At 38.3% G+C, this 19,659-nt stretch overlaps 1 protein-coding gene across 4 annotated transcripts in view; it reads right to left on the bottom strand.

Annotated features, from left to right (window-relative positions):
* larp1b (La ribonucleoprotein 1B) overlaps positions 1-19,659 on the bottom strand; it is a 124,722-nt gene that overhangs the window by 63,669 nt on the left and 41,394 nt on the right. For all 4 annotated transcript variants that reach the window (XM_028801661.2, XM_028801659.2, XM_028801660.2 and 1 more), the window contains exon 3: positions 8,260-8,319. In XM_028801661.2, the coding sequence (XP_028657494.2) occupies positions 8,260-8,319 (60 nt within the window). The remainder of the gene's footprint in view (positions 1-8,259; positions 8,320-19,659) is intronic.

Below are 19,659 nucleotides of genomic sequence, written 5' to 3'. Positions count from 1 at the left end.
CCTCACATGTATGGCATGCTGTCTCTGTTGTGTTAATGATCGTTAGTGGAGATGATTAATTTGTGATGTCTCAAATTCAGTTCTGCTAACTTATCTGTGCTCCAGGTCTTAGGAGAAGAATGAAATATGCAAAAGCAATTTTTATTCCAATAAAATATTTATTATGACACAGATACTGATACTACTTAAAATGCACTTTATTTACATGATTCCTCAACAAGGTAAAACACACACACACACACACACACTTCCTAGAACATCCCACTTTACTTTCCAATCGAAGTATACAAGTGTTAATGTATATGAAAAGATGAGAAGAAAAAAAAAAGTGATCTTTCTGTCTTCAAGTAGAGTAGATGAAAACATTTCTTACTAAAAATCCCACTGTACGTTGGGTATCAACAACTTCAATAAGCTCTTGTAATTTATAGAGACAAGTTCAATTTTAAGCGTAAAGATCATTGAAAACTGATAATTAGACCACTGTATTTATAATCCTTTGCATATTCACCGTGGTGAGGAATTGGAAATCACAGGTTAACATTGCTGTGATTATTTTGTTCTATGTGAAAAGAAGACAAATGCACTGAAATGTATCTTTTCAATGGAAAACACAGTGGCTTTCCAGTTTTGGCCCCAAAGTTATTTCTTGTACAGTTGTGGAACACAGTTATTCCCGTTAGCAAACAATTCTGGCTAAACCTTACACTGTACATTTTGATGCACCTTGCAAAAATGTTTTTCTATTTTCTTTCTAAAAATAGAGATGATCCTCACCTCTGTTCCAGTTTCTATATTTGAACACTAATTTAACTAAATTAAAATTGCTTTGTCCCAGTGTAGAAGACGTCTTTACTTGTTAATTTAAGAGATTGTGATAAACTGTTCTTTGTGCTTTAATATTTTTCATTATGTTATAGTAAAATGTTAACCATCAGTCACTAATCATCTTGATTGCCGTCAGAAAAAATGATACCTTTACTATGTAAAGGTGGAAATCAGATGACGGGCAAAGTAGGACATTTACACAGAATTTTAGTTGCCAGTCCCCGAGCAGGTGAAGTGCACATAAATACAATTTACAATGTATGTTTTACAACAAGCTTATCTGTCATGCACACATCACAGGTAATCTGTCTTATACAAAAAATATTAAAAATAAGGAAGATGAGTAACTAACTTACTTTAATATTTCAAAAACAAAACCTGCAGCATGTTACTTATAAACTGTGCTCCATAAATTGTTGATAATAATATATTTTTTATTTTAAATGTATAATGACAAAAAAGTCAAATTACCTCAGTTAAGAGCAGCATTTGAATTCTTCCACTCCATATGCTTCTCCAAAAATAGACTATTTCATCTGGATATTATTATTTATTATACTGCATATCTATTGACTATATTTATGTATCTAGATTGCAAATACCATACATTGCATCAATGTTCATATTGCTAACTACACGTCCAATATTGCTGCTACTTCTTTGTCTTGTTTGTGCTTTAATTTAAAATTTTAATTTTAATTCTATTTTTTATTTATTATTTGCACGTCATGTTGTTACACTGTGAACCCTGAGCATCACAATTTCATCTATCTGTATACTTGTATATGGTTGAGATGACAAAGTTCACTTTGACTTTGGATCTTCTTTGTAATCCAATATTGAAATACACACACAAACATTTATATACAACCAGTCAACAGTTTTAGAACACCCCCATTTTTCCTTGAAATTTAAGCAGCTCAAGTCCAGTGAATAACCTGAAATGATGCAAACTCTCAATGGTTTAAAAAAAAAAAAAAGTCTCCAAAAAATTGAAAAAAAAAATCAGTTTTCAGAGTTATACAAAAATGACCCAAAGGCACCACAGGAGACAAGGTTCTGACAGTCAAAAGCTTGCATGAAAGGTGCCTCAAAGGAGAACAGCTTCAACAATAGCTCAACTATGACGAGAAGACATCAAGGTGCAGGTCTGACAGGTTGGGTGGCATTAAGAAAGCCATTGTTAAAATTGTAAAATAAGAAAAAGAGGCTTGACTGAACTAGGAACTGCCACAAGTCTTCAATGCACTTTGAAGTTAAAGCACAGAACAAATAAACAATTGGAGATATGGATACTACACTGCTGTTGTCCTGTGAGGAGCCTATCACACAAGGTCGGCCAGACCTGCTCCTGTCAGAGTTTCCTCTAGTTTCCTAGTTGTTTTTGATGGTGTAAGAAATTGTACTCACTGACACCTTGGCTTTCTTTGCATTTTATCTAAAGAACAGACCAACTGTACACTATTTAGGGCTATAATGGTCTGTTCTGTCTTCATTTGTTAATTGATTTTTTTCTTGCCATTATGACAGCAGTATATACAGTACAATATTTTCCAAAGGCTTCAGAGGATGTAGCAGCACACATTTTCTTCTGTCCCTGCTTTTCCACAGACAGTGGCTTGAAAGTAATAAACAAAACTAGGAACTGCTTACTCTTAAGGCTTATTTAACATTTCTGCAAAAATCTATTAGTTGATAACCCATTTCTTATTCCTTGAAAAAGGTCTTTTTGAATAACTTTTGGCAGTGTATTGCTAACCTTTGTATCTTTTGTACCATTTTAAGTTATTTACTGGACTACAAAACAAAAAAAACTGGTAGTGTATTTATATATGTTTCAAGTGTAATAAGGGGAAGGTGACTGCTAAGTACATGGCAGAAAAACCAACTCAAGATCCTTTTAATAATCACTGTAAACAAATGCTTTTGGTGTCTGTTTGGAGGTGTTTGAAATAAATCATATATGGTTATATATAGTGATGCACTGATATGGAAATTCTGGACGATACCGATAACCGATATGTTTTTGTCCACCTTTGCCAATACCGATTACAGATGGCCGATATATTTTTTTTTATTTACTTCAGGTATGAATGTTTTAGGTTTGCTGAAAATATATTATGTATTATTATAGAAACAACAGTAGCATGTGAAACAGACTAACTTTTTATTAACTTGCTGAATTTTATGCTCTTCTTTGCTATATAAGCAGCCAGTACTTTATGCTGGGGAAAAAGAATAAGATATGGCTCATCTCTATAGAAAAAATACTCCAGATCATGTACAAAAATCTGCTTAACGTACACATTCTGAGTAACTTAAGCACATCAAGACACCATGCCATTACATAACATGGCATTGGGTATATTAACAAAAAAATGAATGCATATTCTTTGTGCTATAATCAGACATATATTACTTTACGTAAAACTAAAGGGTACAATGAGGCCAGTGACCCTGGGCTTAAGTTGGCTTCTTTAAAAGTACAAATGGTAGGTTTTTCTTAACAAAAAGAAGCATTTCTGCCTTTTCACCAGCAAGCCTGTTTCTCTTTTCATTTACTATATTTGACACAGCTGAAAAAAGGCATTCACTGTCTACACTGGTATAAGGTGCCAATAGGTACTTGATCGCTGCCTTGGCCAAGGTTGGGAAACAGGCTGCATTGCTTTTCCAATACTGGAGGGTGCAGTTATTTCTGGAGATAGGGGGCTCGCTGAGATAGTTATTCAGCTGAAAAAAAAAAAAGTTTACAAATGTTTACCTATAATAAAAAAAAATTATTATAATTAGGTTGACCAGATTTGTGGTAAAGAAAAACAGGACAACCACTTGTACCAACCACCACCATTAATAAAAACTTGTGATGTTGAAAGCTTGACGTATAATGATTTGGGTCATATAAAGGGCATTCTGTATAAAGTGTGATGCGGATGCACTTGTAAGAGATACAGCACAAACCGTTCCAAAATGAAACACTTTTTAACGCAGGTGTGCCTTGAAATGTTGAGAGACTGCTGTATATTTCAGGGTGATTTTGACTTAAAGTAATGCGTACATTAAAACTGGAATAAATCTTGTCTTAAAATCTTTTTACAGTTTAGACACAGGAGACACATCTTTCACAAGGTACAAAACTTCAAACTGCATTCTACCATGTAGGCAAGCCCATGCCTCCTTTTTGCTAAGTGCCCACTAAATTAAATTCCTCCACTAATTTTCCACAGCGACTCGACGATCTACAATGGAAAAACCTACAAATTGCACCGCTGCAATGACAGTTTTGTAGACAAATCTGGCAAACATAAATTGTAAAAACCTGACGAAAAAGCGAGGTGATGCCGTTAACGTGTTTCTTTTCTTCTCAGCTAATGTTTGTGGAGCTGTTTGCCTTGCACTCTTAAGTTGTACACAGTCCCAGCAAGCCGGCTCGCAGTGCTGACTGTGAGTTTCCGGTAAATACACATGATACTGATTGGGTATTTGGAAGCTGCAGTGTATGGTTTGTGCTTAAAAAAAATTAACTCCGTAACAGCATTTTTTTTTTCCCCTATGGTTTGTGCTTAAAAAAAATTAACTCCGTAACAGCGTTTTTTTTTCCCCCATTCGTCTGCTCAACCTAATTAGTATGATTATTGTTATTTTTATAATTCTGTTATTTTACCTTGGTGGCAGTCGAATGTGGTTTTGCAGCCACATACAAATTTTCTTCAAGAATTTCTGCATACATCTCCAGCAATGAAGCAGCAACATGTCTCAGAGTGCAGATCTTTTTCTCTTGTGGTTCGCTGTTACTTTCACCATCTCCTTCACCAGCTGACATCTCAACAAGTTGTTTCTGAAGTGCTTCTGTGCTTGTTTTTTTGGTATCTTGGTCAAAAAATCGATCTTTGTACCGTGGATCAAGGACAGTAGATAGATAGTATAGAGGCTCAGAGAATGCACTAGTGAAGCGTTTTGTAACCACCTCCAAAAGTGTGGTTTTCGCAGTCTGAACTCCAAAATCTGTCTTGCCACACTTTTTAAGCAGACATGTAAGTGCTTCAACAGACGGAATCACGTCTGCAATTGTAGATGAATACGCGCTTATGTCTTTAGTAAGTTGCTTGAATGGTTCGAGTAGAGTAATCATGTTTTCCACAAGTCCCCACTGATGCACCGTGAGAGAGGCAGGAAGCTTGTATTCAGCACCATACACAGCAAGAATGCGCTTCTGATCAACAAGACTTTTCAGCATATAATACGTGCTGTTCCAACGAGTAGGGACGTCCTGCTGAAGCATTCTTGTTGGGGTACCAAGGTCTGTTTGTATTTCTTTCAGCCGCGAAATAGCGTGCTGTGAGTGCTTAAAATGAGGAACTATTTGCCTCACAATGGCAACACAGTCAGAAATGCTTCTCTGGTTCAGTAAGCCTTCATTTACAGCAAGATGCAAAATATGAGCCATGCAGCTTAAACTTTTAATGCTGCTTTCTTCCATAGCTTTTGCCATATTGCGAGCGTTACCACGAAGCACAACGTGCACATTACTTTTTGAAATGTTCCACTTCGCTAACATGGAATCGAAAGCTTGTGCGATAAAAGTTGTAGAATGAGAACAGGAGAACTCTTTAGCATGCAACACCACTGTTTTTGACTCAAAATTGTCATCAATCCAGTGTGCTGTTAGACTCAATATGCTCATGGAGCATATCTCTGGGGCTCCATAGTAGTGAAGCTAATGCTGGTGGCATTGTTTCTTAAAAGCTCGGGGATAGGAGTAGCAATCATATCATATAATGCAGGCAGTGAGACATCTGCAAAGTATCGCCGGCTTGGAAGAATGTACCGAGGTTCTAAATGATGTAGTAACCGACGAAATCCCTCGTCCTCAACTACGGAAAAAGGCTGGTCATTGAGTGCGTTCATTTCCTATATTTTAGTAGTTATGCCTTTAGCTCTGGTGCTGTCTTGAGGAAACATCTTTATGTTTTGAAGGGTTTGCTGTATGAGGCTACCGCTAGTGAGCCTGGTAGCTTCTGATTTAACTTTTGTTTTGGTAGCATTAGCTGCTAGAAATTCCGTGTATAATTCATTATGGTGGATGGGTAATTAAATTTGTGGTATTGAAAGAATTAATTCTGCAGCCTTCTCGCATTATCTCATTTTTGCAGGTAGAGCAGATAGCAACTTTGTTATCTTCCTTTTTCAAAGAAAAATATGACCACACAGCTGACAAACTGCTTTACTAACGATATCTGCCCAGTGAATAAATAATGTACGTAGTGTCCTGTCAGCAAAACTAGGAAACCCCATGGTGTTTTTTTTTGAGAACACAAGGTGCTGCGCTTGCATGCATGTTTTTCTGAAGCTTAATGTCTGCCTCGCCGAACAATGAAAACAACATTTAATTATTTAGTGAACTAACAGTGTTGACAAGCCTTAATTATATCGGTTAGCTGCACTGGTTAAAATGTACATATCTGACTGATTGCGATGTCATCATTTTTAATGAACATCGGCTGATGTTTCCGATATATCGTGCATCTCCAGTTATATATTTTTAGAAAGTTTAGTTGTTTGGGGAAAATTGTCAGTGACTTCCAGGATAATGAATTAAAAAAGAAATACTACTATTAATAATTTTCCAAAGATTTCAACTTCTTGTCCATTTTGAATATACAAGGGTTATGAAATATGATGATTCACCTGTCAGCTTTGGAGTTGTTTAGGTTTACAGTTCAGCTCATTTCTCTTAGATAGAGTATTTGTTTTGTCACATAAAAAATTGTTTATTTCAGTTTTTGGTATGAGACTAAGACAACATGATTTGTTTCAGTATAAAGTCTCTTAACCTTCTTTTGTACAAGATAGAAAATTGACTTTTTATTACTTATCTTTTTTTGCATGTATTGACAGTATAATTCAATTAAAAGGTAAAACTGGAGCTACAAGGGGAACATCAGTTAAATGTACGCCTGTAAATGAAACACACAGTAAACAATATGACTGTCTCATGACTAAAACATTGCATTTGAATAGCAATTGAGGACATATCATGTTATTAATTATTCTGAAAAAGGCGAAACGATTTTATTGTAGATATAATTATTTTACAATTCATGTTCTTTACATAATCATCAGTGCTAAGTTAGATGAGCGAGTCTCAACCAGAGACTATAACTCATCTTACATGAAAAGATCTTATTATTATTTGAATTACTTTTATATTGCATTATCATCACATGATGCAAAACAGACATGTAGAGTGACAAGTAAGCAGAACTGAATAGGGACATAATGAGTTAATCATCTCTAGTAACGATCATTTATATATAGCCGACTGCTTGCCACATGTCTGAAGAAATTGTAAAATGCTTTTTTTTTTCTTTAAACATATTAATATAACTGAGTGATCATTCATCCATATCTTGAAAAATCTACCTTTTAAAATAGCCATGCATAATATTTGCTCAATAACTTTTCTGCAAAAACAGTTATAAATGTGCAAATATATAGCAGCACATACTATATATATTTTATTCACTCATCACGTGCCACCATGTTGAACAAGATGTATCTTGGGAAGATGTTCCCATAGCAACCCCTGTAAACAAATGAGGAACTTCAGGACTTCATGTCAAATGATCATTGTTCGCACAGGTCCCTAGGTCACACAGGCAGATGGAGAACAATTTCAGCATGCACGTTTTTTATTTTTCCATGGGAAACCACCTATTGAGCACAGTACAGCAAGCACCAGAAACAGCACCAAAGCACACTTTTTCCCCTCTCCCTTGCTGTCAGGCAGCACCTTTTCAGTTGCATCTGGGAATGCTCCAGGTGGCTCGTCAGCGAGGTCTGGAATCCCTCTCAGGTATGATGAAAGCCCAAGTTAGGGGTCTGCTGCTCCCCCTGGCAGCATCCACAGAACCCAACAGCGCTGCAGCTAAGTCCAACTTCCAGTATGCCCTGCAGCAATCCGTGGTGCCACAGCAACCTAGGGGGCTGCCCTCTAGTGCCCTAGGAGAGATAATGCCCTAAACACGCTCTTTCCCCCAGTCCTTCCACAATATTCGCGTCCTAGCCGGTCCTTGACAATATCTACATTGCAGATCTTAATTCTGGCATGGATCACCCCTCAAACTGTACTATATTTCTGCTGCATGTTTGATAGTTCCACTGTCACTGGCATTAGTAACAAATACATTCATTGTTCTATAAGGTATAATGAAAATCAATTTAAGTAAAATACTTATAAAAAATCTGACAAGCATATATTTGTAAAAATCAAACAAACTATAATTTATAAACATTGTTAAGTCAAAATAAATATAATGGATGCCAGGATGTAATCCATAGCAGTAAAGAGTCTAAATGATGAACACCACATTGCTGATTTGTTAAATAAGGATACCAGAAAACCAATCCTTAATTAGGATCCCCACTTACCTCTTTGTTTGCAATTTCAGCTGGTGTGGGCCAATTTGTGATGTCACTGAAATCACTTGCCTGCAATTGAAGAAGATATAAATATGTATTGTTTAGTTATTTTTTATATAAACAAGTGATATCATTGTTAAACATGCTTGTAATTCACAATGAGCTGTCACCTAATAATCTCATTATTTGCTCTTCTCTCTGATAAACACACCTGTAATTTGCATTTAGGTGTCACCTGATCATCTTTTCTTTACCTTTTGTGCTGTGTCACCTATTTAAATTATTACTCAGTGCCATGGTTTACATAAAGGCTTAAAAAAATGATCAGGGTAATGAAAAGGTATAAAACAATCTTTTAAAGAGCCCCTTTTATTTAATTAAGATTAGAGGTGGGTGGGTGTCACAATTCATGTCTTTTCCTGAAATTAAACCAGCACGGCAGTAACAGCCACACCAACAACAATGTGCTCCTACTGAAGCCAGGAATGAAAGGCTTCAACCTAATTAAAAGATAATAGAGAAGACAGTAATCACTTTTTTATTGTCAAGTCGGTTCCAACAGCTAGCATTAAAGACACTTCTGCAACCAAGGCTTTCTCATACCACAACAAAAACACTTCAGTAAACCAAAGAGAGTGCTCACACTTAAATACTTAGCCTTCTTTGATCCTAAGTATTCAGTGTAGTTTGTGTGTGACTGCTATAATACTGCAGTTTCATCTTGTGACCTATCTTACAACAACTTTTAATACTACAGTTCATCTATAGGCAATGTATCTCTAACAGAACAGGCAGTCCAGTCCAGTCCCACCCTCCGGAATTGACCCTCTATCTGCCGCAGCCAGGTGTTACGCAGGCGACCCCTTGGCCTGGTCCAGCTACTCGGGTACACAACAATGAGGATCTTACGAGCTGGATCACCCTTGGGGAAACGCGCCACATGGAAGTAGTGCCATAACTGACGCTCCCTCACAATGCAGGTAATGTGCCTCATTCGGGACTCCATGAACAACTGCTCATTTGACACAAAGTCAAACCAACGGTACCCAAGGATTTTCCGGAGAGACACAGTGCCAAAGGAGACTAGTCTTCATCTCAGGTCACTGGATTGCGTCCATGTCTTGCAACTGTATAGCAAGACAGCAAGCACCAGGACTCTAAAGACTTGGACCTTCGTCCTTTTGCATAGATATCGGGAGTGCCACACACCCCTTTCCAGCAACCTCATGACCCCCCATGCTCTCCCAATCTGTCTACTGACTTCATAGGAATAGTCACCAGAGACATGAATGTCACTGCCAAGGTAAGTAAACCTCTCGACAAGATCAGCACTCTCTCCGCAATCAGACACACTGCTGATGGCTGTGCCCAAGAGGTCATTAAAGGCCTGGATCTTGGGTTTTATCCAGGACACTCGCAAGCCCAGACTCTTGAGTGCCCTGATCAGAGCCTACATTGACTCCACGAAGATCACAGCACAGTCAGCAAAGTCAAGATCCATGAATCTTTCTTCTCCAACAGATGCCCCAGAGCCGCTGGACCCCACGACCGTACCCAACTCCCAGTCCATACAAGCACTGAACAGAGTAGGAGCAAGAACACACCCCTGACGAACCCCAGAATAAACTGGGAAAAATGCAGAGGTTCTGTCTCCACTCTGCACAACACTCACAGTACCAGTGTACAGGCCGGCCATGATATCCAGCAACCTTGAGGGGATCCCGTGAACCCTCAGGATGTCCCACAGGGCAGCTCGATCAACTGAGTCAAACACTTTAAGAAAATCAACAAAGGCTGCAAAGAAAGTCTGCTGATATTCGCGTTTGCGCTCCATGGGCACCCTCAGTGCTAGGATGCGGTCGATGATAGACTTCTTAGGCGTAAAGCCAGACTGTTCCGGTCGCTGGTAGGTGAGCAAGTGATCACGGATCCTATTGAGGACAACCCTAGCAAGGACCTTACCCGGCACCGAGAGCAGTGTTATCCCCCTACAATTGCTGCAATCCAGGCAATCACCCTTCCCTTTCCAGATAGGGACGACTGTTTTCCAGTCAGTTGGGATGATGCCAGTCTCCAAAATGAAAGCAAAGATTGCTTGCAATGCCAGGAGGACAGCCTTACCACCTGCCTGGAGAAGTTCACCCCGGATACCACAGATCCCTGCAGCCTTTCCTCCCCTCAGCTGGTTCACCACCTGTGCAATCTCAGTGAGATTGGGTGGTTCACAGCTAATTGGAGGATCAGCCTCTAGGACCATGGACCCAGAGATATCCAACGTCCTAGCCGGAGGATCAGCTTTGAACAACTACTCAAAGTAGCCAGTAGCCAGCCCAGCGGGTCACAACTGCAGTGTCATCCATAAGGACCGTTCCATCAACCACCCTGACTGCGACTCTCCGAGGAACAGATTCGGATCTGCATAAGTCTTCGATTCCTCTGTAAGCAGGATGTGGGTCGCTAAACCACAGATGATGTGTCACTTGCTCACAGATTCTCTAACAAACGCCTCCTTATGTGCCCTCAGAGCCGTCCTTCTCAGTTCCCGAAACAGACCAGGGTTGCCATTGAGCCGTTCGCTGCAACTCCTCTCAATGATATCCAGGGTGCCCTGCGAGATGAAACAACTTCCTCTAGGAACACCGGTAACACCAACACAACCCTCAGCAACCTTCAGGGTCTTGTCACGGAAGGTCTCCCACATCACATTAGGATCAGCAGTTGCACCCAAATCTGCAAGTTCATCACACAAACTGCGTGCAAACTCATTAGAAAGTACCATTGAGAACTATAGAAAAATACATAACATCCTCGTTCATCTGTTGTATATGATGCAAAATGTAATATTCATTTTCTTTTATCTTATACTGATTATTTTTTTAGTCTGTGGGAGACATTGCATACAAGGATTACATTGTACTGTGTCCATGAAGAAATATATGCATATGCCTGCCTTAGGTATGTAGAAACACACTGTGTGAAGCGACAGATGTGCTTAGCAGCAGAGATGACATACTGAGTTTGCAGTTCATTTAACACAAAAACCCCACGGAGTACATCTTTAAAATGTTTTTGATTCAAGTCTGGACAGAGCTGACCGTGAACAACAGGAGATCCTTGGTATGTTAATATTTATATCTCTTGATAAATTGCTTTTGCTGTTTTCACCGGGATGCAAAAATAATTTAGGCAGGCAACATTTTAAAATACACATGGCTACATAATTACTGATAACTGTGTTCAGTTCCTACAAGAAAGCTCAAACTTTCCACTGGAGAATACATACTTTGTTGCAAGAAAAAACAATGGAATAACAGAACTAAGATGTCTTTGATTTTTATAAGGCATCGAAACAAATATAAAGCACTGCTTTACAACATTCATTCAAAACAGATGTACTGTTTCACACCAGCCATGTAGAAAGAAATAAGTGTGTTATCATACTTTATAACTGTTGTGTGTAACAGAGTGAATTAATTTCAAATCAAATGAAAAAACTGAATTTACAGTGGTCACATAACCACTATGATGATGAGAAGCCATAGACCTGATAGTGCTGGAACCCTATTTCTTTTCTATCAATTAGGCTACTTTAAGTTTTTAAAAAATTCTGTCACATTTGAAATCATCAAAATGAAACACACTAAATTCTAAATAAAATTTGCTTTAAGTTATGAATTATATTACCAACTTTACCACATCATTCATTGTTTATCTTTTGTTTTCCTGTGGTCTGTTCTGATTCTTCATAGCATGCTCAGCAGGTCTGCTTCTTGTCAGAAGATTTTGTTGTTTATTTCATTAAAAATTTACTAATTATTCAAAGGTTTATTCCATGTTGTTTAATAGACTCCTTGTTTTGAAAGAAAGTGGTTATGTGAGGCTGCCCATGAGCAGATACAAATGTCAAGCTTATGGTAACTAAAAGTCACTCCATCAAAGATCATCTTAATAAGATGAGTGACCAGTAACAGATGCAACAATTAACACTCTAAGCCAGTTCTTCATGCCTGTTCTCCTCAGAATGGTTCATTTCTTGAGCACAAGCCCCACTCCCTTCTGAATTGACCACACTTCTCTTAGAGCAGGCAGGCGTGCAGTGTATTAGTCAGATGTGCCACAGTACCACTCTGCCATTTCAATTGGCCACTTTATTAGATAGAGGTCTACAAAAAAATACATGAAAATTTTTAAATGGCTGGTGAATATACAGGATGCTCACAATTCAGCTCAAAATTGCTATCTATGTTCTATTACATTAGTAAAATATTACTTTACTGGCCCTTTTCCCTCTATTAGACTGCAGGACTCTTTTCATCAAGCTTAACTTTGGTTATACAGGAGTGATTTGTAACTGATATTATTGCTCTCAAAAAGAACAGATGGGAGATCAGGCTGGATGTGAAGGCAGGTGGAGCCTAACAAAGAGATCTGGAAGGATAGTTATTAGTCATGCACCAGTTTATATCAACAACAGATTAGAACTGGATGACTTTCACTCAAAATATGCTATTGACAAATTGGTGGATAGCTTACGGATTGGTAGTTGTTTTTGTGAAAAGGAAAAAAATTTAATACATGCAAATGTGCACTGCACTTCTAGGTCTCTGCTTCTGGAAGTAAAAAAAAAAATTAAACAATGTCTACATTGTGAAAATGCTTTAAAAGTGTAGATAAAAAGAGAAAGTAACTTCTAAACATGATAAAAGCAAGATGCTCCTTTGTGCCATGACATGACATGAATGAATCCATGGTAAGTTACATTAATAAGAAACAAAGGTTTTTCTGCCGATGCACCAACAAGCTGTAAACATGTTCTCTTGAGTGCATGATTGGATAGCGTCTGACTGTAATAAAAACAATCAATACCCATGGAGACATAACGAGAACATGTCAGAAACACAAAATGACCCAGCTGCGGATATCAAAACTGGTGTGTCTACAGAGTAAACAGTAATGCTAATCGTTGTACAACAGCCTAGAAATCAAGTAATATTTTGAATTGGTACAGGATTTTTTTTATATTTTATAGGACATTTAATAAGTGCACTTTAAAGGTTTTATTTTTTTTTATAAAGTTTGTCTGTAGGTACGAAAGGCAGAGCAAATCACTGTGTCTCAGTTAATATTACAAATACTAAATTGGTTTTATTTTACGGCTTGTATTATGTACGTACATGAAGGTGGTGATGGGGTGGTGCTGTCTGACATGCATAGATCTCACTTTATGTTATAGTGTGGAAACATTATTATTTATGTAGCTTTTTCCTTCAATGTTGAAATAATTTACAAACATTTAACTCTATTGATGTAAATTGATTTTGTGGAGCAGTGCCTTACCAGTGCTTTGCTTCCTGCCTGACACCGTGCAAAGTAAGGAAACTTTCGCTATGCTGTGCATAGCCAGCCCACTGTGTAGATACTTGTGTTTTTGGGTTCTTCCCCAGTACAATATTAGACCAGTGATGCAACAGATCTGCTTTTTTCTCACAATATGTATGAAAATGGCTATATAATTTCACTCAGTTTTTTCAAAGTTCTAAAATAAAAGAATACTTTTCACTATTAAAAGATGGGAAATTGTGTAACTGTTCCATTTTAAGTGGTGCTCATAGCTGTTAAAATGTGTTTCAGTAAGTGTCCAATAAACTGAATTTGCTATATGGTTATGAGACATGGTTGCTATCCATTGACCTGAGATGAAGATTGGACTCCTTTGGCACTGTGTCTCTTTGAAGAATCTGTGAGTACAGCAGGTTTGTCTTTGTCTTGAATGAGCAGATGCTGACGGAGCCCTGAATGAGTCACATTACCTGTATTGTATTGTGAGGGAGTGTCAGTTACGGCACTACGGCCATGTGGCGCGATTCCAGGAGGGTGATCTGGCTCACAGGATCCCCATTGTTGAGGACCCGAGTGGCTGGACCAGGCCAAGGGGATACCCACGTTACACCTGGCTGTGGTGGACAGATGGTCATTTCCGGAGGATGGGACTGGACGGCATGTCTGCCAGGGTTGGGGGGTTCGCCAACCAGGATCCAGAGCTGTTTCGTCATGTGGTAGGAGCATGCTCCCCAACCTGACCCGACCTGACACACAGGCAATCTGTTCTGTGCCCGAGCATGTTTGTCCGCATGTAACCCCGCAAAGCCTAGTTTGTTTGTCTAGAGTGATCACTCTGTGGTGGGCCAACTGTACCGTGCCCTGGCCCAAGCATGGTTCAGTAGCATTCAGGAACAGTGTGATCGATAAACATACCAGAGTATGGAAAACAGACATAACATCAATGATGCGACATGCAATTCTCATTTCATTCAATATCTTTTCAGTTAAAAACAGGTTTTTATTCTCACCTTACACATGAGCGTGAATTATAGTTGTCAAGAAAAGCTGCAAATTCCTCTCTTAACATCATTTGTCACCATAGAAATTTTCTCGTACGTTCAGCACGATTAACTGCAAAACGCTGTGCTGCACACTCAATAAATCTGTTAGAGGGCAGAGCGTTATCTGCTCTACACGACTCCAAAACAACCACAAAATAAACAAAAATCATTTTGATATGCATGCTGTCACACCATGTTCAGATCTTCTTTCGGCTGTACACAAAGTCGCATGGTTATAACAAAAGCATGCCCAGGCCCAGAACGTTAAGCGCATACCAGCGGGGGAGGGGATGGGGGGGTGTAGGAGGGGGGACGGGACATTCGCACTCGGCCACGGTATACAACAAACATGCCTATTATGAGTATACCCTTAGTAAAGTCTGAAAAGATCGAACACAAATATTAGAGAGGCCCTCTCAATCTCAGCATTTAAATAAAGGCTTAAAATGCATAAATCCACATTAGAATATGACTAAATTGGAACAACTTGAATTTTACTTTAAAATAACCGTGGAAAAGTGCTTATAGTCACACATGTGCATCGAAGGACTCCTTCACATCAATTAATTCCATAGTCTCAGACCGGGGAGAAGCGCAAAGACATGACTTTTTGTTCATTTTTTTCGTTACTTAGGGAGACGAGACGTGATCTTCTCAGGAGACAATTTGAAGTCCCGTGAGAGACACTTTAACTTGCTCCCAGCTCTTAAAACAACAACAAGCAACAAGCAAAACACGCAGCTCGCCAGCTGCAGAAACCCAGCAGATGATCCAACCTCTTCTCCTCGCGTGTGTTCAGCCACCCTAACCACTAACACCCCCCCCTTCACAACGTGAGCTGCAGAGACGCAAAGTGGCAAAAGGGCAGCTGCTGTACAGGCTTAAAAATGATCGACGGGCAGCGTGACAGCAGCAGAAAGACAGCAGATGATCCGACGGCATCTCCTTATCATGCGTTCAGCCACCCTAAACCCCCAACCTTCACAACGCGAGCGGCAGAGACGCGAAGTGGCAAAAGGACAGCTTCTGTACAGGCTTTAAAATGATCGTCAGGCAGCGCAACAGCAGCAGATCATCCGACAGCATCTCCTTAGCATGCGTTCAGCCGCCAAAACTGTTACTAGTGTGGTTGAACGAGAAGCAACTTGCAGGGGATAGTGTAAGTGAGCCAATCATATGCAAGAAAGCCAGGAAGATTCATGGCAATTTAATGAGAAAAAAATCCTTCTTCGAGTGGTGAAGGTGAGGAATTTAAAGCCAGAAGAGGATGGTTTGAAAAGTTTTACAAGAGAAGTGGCTTTCAATTTTTTTTCCCTGTGCTTAAAACTCATAAAAATGTGTGTACAGCAAGCGGTTCATAGGGGTCTAGCGTGAACTCTTACAATGTTAGTTTTCTCTGTTGTTCAAGGTTTTCTCAGTGTTATTCAATGTTTTTAAATTTAGTTTACTATTATACTGTGCATGTATAATTAACTCTTTTTGTGCTTAAAAAATATATATTTACATACAATTAATCAGTTCCAGACTGTACGAAATGTATTTACATACAGTCTTATGAGGAAATTACATTTGGGTCGCGACCAAATCGGGTCACGTTCAGAGTTTTGGAATGAATTACGGTCGTGAACAGATACCACTGTACTTGAAAGTTCTGTGCATGACTGTTATAGTTCTGTGACGTCATACTGGCGTTGCAAAACATAATGAAACATTGCAGAAAAAAAAAAACTTCTGCAGAAAAAAAAAAAACTTCCTCTTCCTCTAAGCTAGCTGCAAGGTGAATTTCCAGGAAAATATTTGGCGAACAAGGTCACTGGCAAATATAGCATATTTGCTGCATTTGGCAAATTTTGCCAATCAACTATTGCTGAATTATATTGTGAAAGACAAACAAAAATGATTCAAATTATTCTTACTTTATTTTTGTAAGCACATTTCTAACTAATTTGTAACAATAGTTATACACGTTTTTCCTTTAAATTGACTGATGTTTATTCATTTTACTTTTTTTTTTTTTTTATATACACCATAAGAAGGAAAAGTTGCCATAGCTATATTGTCACAGTTAGTAATTTGTGCTGCTTAAGTTGTGGATACTGCATACCTTTTGCTCCTACTTAAAATTCTGTCATCTTGACTCTTCATTAAACATTTCAAGTTGTTTAGCTACATCAACGGATATGAGTGGAAAAATTCTAAAAAATATTTAAAGACTAGGTTCTTAACAAGAAAATACTGTACTTTTATCATTAATTCATATTAATACATTTCTTAGAAAAGCACAACTTGAACTGATTAGGATAATGGTTGTAAATAAACCACCAGCTGCTGTTATCCCAGAAGACAAGGACTGAGAGAGTGAAACACAGCAAAAAGAAAAACTTATGGAGGAAAGCCTTTCAGATCTGCTTTCCACACTGGCAAATAGAAAGAAAATTAGTAGTCAAAAAATTAGTACAGAAAATAAAAGCATGTTACAGCTCTTACTAGACATATGGGTTACATGCAAGCATAAACCTATGCAGTAGTAAAAACAAAACAGGAACTCATCTATTTGGTGAATTATAGTAGCCACTGAATTTTAAAGATTTAAGACTTGAAGAGACAAGTGGTTATGTTGAACAGCACTGAAAAACAAAGTGTTCTGCTACCATTAACTTTAAGAACACATTAGAAACAATAGTGTAAAGTATAAAAAGTTAAGAATGGGAAAATACTTTTCCTATAAACCTATATAATTAAAAGTTTTAAAAGGAAAACAATGGCTTAAAACAAATATAGTACATAATCCAACCAAAAAACAGAACTTATTTTTTATGAAATCTTTACTATTTTGGTACCATCTTTAAAAAAGCTTCACTTTTATTATAAATTGAGCATCATAGCAGGCTCAAATAAATTAAAAGGTGTCTAGTCAACAGTAGGTCATGCTCACATGACATACACACATTCATTCACATCAGGCCTGTTTAGAGGTACAATTACTCAATAAGCAAGACTTTGGGTACTCTAGTTTTCCTCACTCATTCCAAAGGATAAGACAAAGAGACACAATGCCAACTTCACACAAGCAATACTCTCAAATTCTTTAGCTATGAAACAGCAGTCCTAACTACTGCACTCCATGCTGCCCTATCATAAAGTCACAATACAACCTTAACCACTGACTCTTCATCTTCAAGTTCTTCACCGGCAAGTTACTATCCTTTCCGCTCATCTCTTCCTAAGCCATATATGACTCACTGATGTAAACAGGCTTTATGACTTGTACATGAAACAATAAGAAAATATTTCTAACTGCATTTAAGTTACTTTTTTCATATTTATAAATGTTAAAAACATTTGAGTCTGAAAGTATATTTCAAAGAACATCTTTATAGTACCTACTTCAACATCATATCTCAAACCTTGCCATACTCCTTTCACAATAGTATGAAATAAATTTATGTAACCACTTAAATTAAAGTTACCAAAAAGCAACAACTATAGTTAAAAGTGACCAAATATCACTTCTGTTACCTAATATGCAACACAAACTTGTGTGTTCAGGGCAAATACACCATTTTTTCAGTTTAATTTGGATTACTTAAACATGTACTGTTATTTTTTAAAATAGCCACCAAAATAAGCAGTACCAGCCTTTTTAACTGCAGTGATAGCAATGTTACTTTACCCAAAGAAAATGGCACATGGTGCAAATCACATTTAATATGAACACCATATATGATTTCACAAATTTCAACCTTGCAAGACAGTTTGAAATAGCCTAGCACTAAGTTGGGTCATGGGCAAAATCATAATGACTACCTCTTGGTGTTGAAAGGGTTAATATATCCCTCATATATCCCTATATATACAGTACTGTGCAAAAGTTTTAGGCAGGTGTGAAAAAATGCTGTAAAGAAAGAATGCTTTCAGAAATATAAATAATGATTGTTTATTGTTATCAATTTACAAAATGCAAAGTGAGCGAACTAAAGAAAAATCTAAATCAAATCAATATTTGGTGTTACTACCTTTTGCCTTCAAACCAGCATCAATTCTTATAGGTACACTTGCACAAAGTCAGGGATTTTGTAGGATTATAGTCAGGTGTATGATCAACCAATTATACCAAACAGGTGCTAATGATCATCAATGTCACAGCTGTGTAGGAGGCTTAAAACTGGGTGAGGAACAGCCAAACTCTGCTACCAAGGTGAGGTTGTGGAAGACAGTTTCATGTCATGGCAAGATTGAGCACAGCAACAAGACACAAGGTAGTTATACTACATCAGCAAGGTCTGTCCCAGACAAAGATTTCAAAGCAGACTGGGGTTTCAAGTTGTGCTGTTCAAGCTCTTTTGAAGAAGCACAAAGAAACGGGCAACATTGAGGATCGTAGACACAGTGGTCGGCCAAGGAAACTTAGTGCAGCAGATGAACGATACATCAAGCTGATTACCCTTCGAAATCGGAAGATGTCCAGCAGTGCCATCAGCTCAGAACTGGCAGAAACCAGTGGGACCCAGGTACACCCATCTACTGTCCGGAGAAGTCTGGCCAGAAGTGGTCTTCATGGAAGAGTTGCAGCCAAAAATCCATACCTCCGACGTGGAAACAAGGCCAAGCGACTCAAGTATGCACGAAAACATAGGAACTGGGGTGCAGAAAAATGGCAGCAGGTGCTCTGGACTGATGAGTCAAAATTTGAAATATTTGGCTGTAGCAGAAGGCAGTTTGTTCGTCGAAGGACTGGAGAACAGTACAATAATGAGCGTCTGCAGGCAACAGTGAAGCATGGTGGAGGTTCCTTGAATGTTTGGGGCTGCATTTCTGCAAATGGAGTTGGAGATTTAGTCAGGATTAACGGTGTTCTCAATGCTGAGAAATACAGGCAGATACTTATCCATCATGCAATACCATCAGGGAGGCATATGATTGGCCCCAAATTTATTCTGCAGCAGGACAACGACTCCAAACATACAGCCAAAGTCATTAAGAACTATCTTCAGCGTAAAGAAGAACAAGAAGTCCTGGAAGTGAT

Source organism: Erpetoichthys calabaricus, chromosome 5 (genome assembly GCF_900747795.2).
Source record: "Erpetoichthys calabaricus chromosome 5, fErpCal1.3, whole genome shotgun sequence".
In the NCBI taxonomy this organism is placed as follows: domain Eukaryota; kingdom Metazoa; phylum Chordata; class Cladistia; order Polypteriformes; family Polypteridae; genus Erpetoichthys; species Erpetoichthys calabaricus.
Note: the sequence above shows the minus strand (reverse complement) of the source record. Positions and strands in the feature narration are given on the sequence as shown.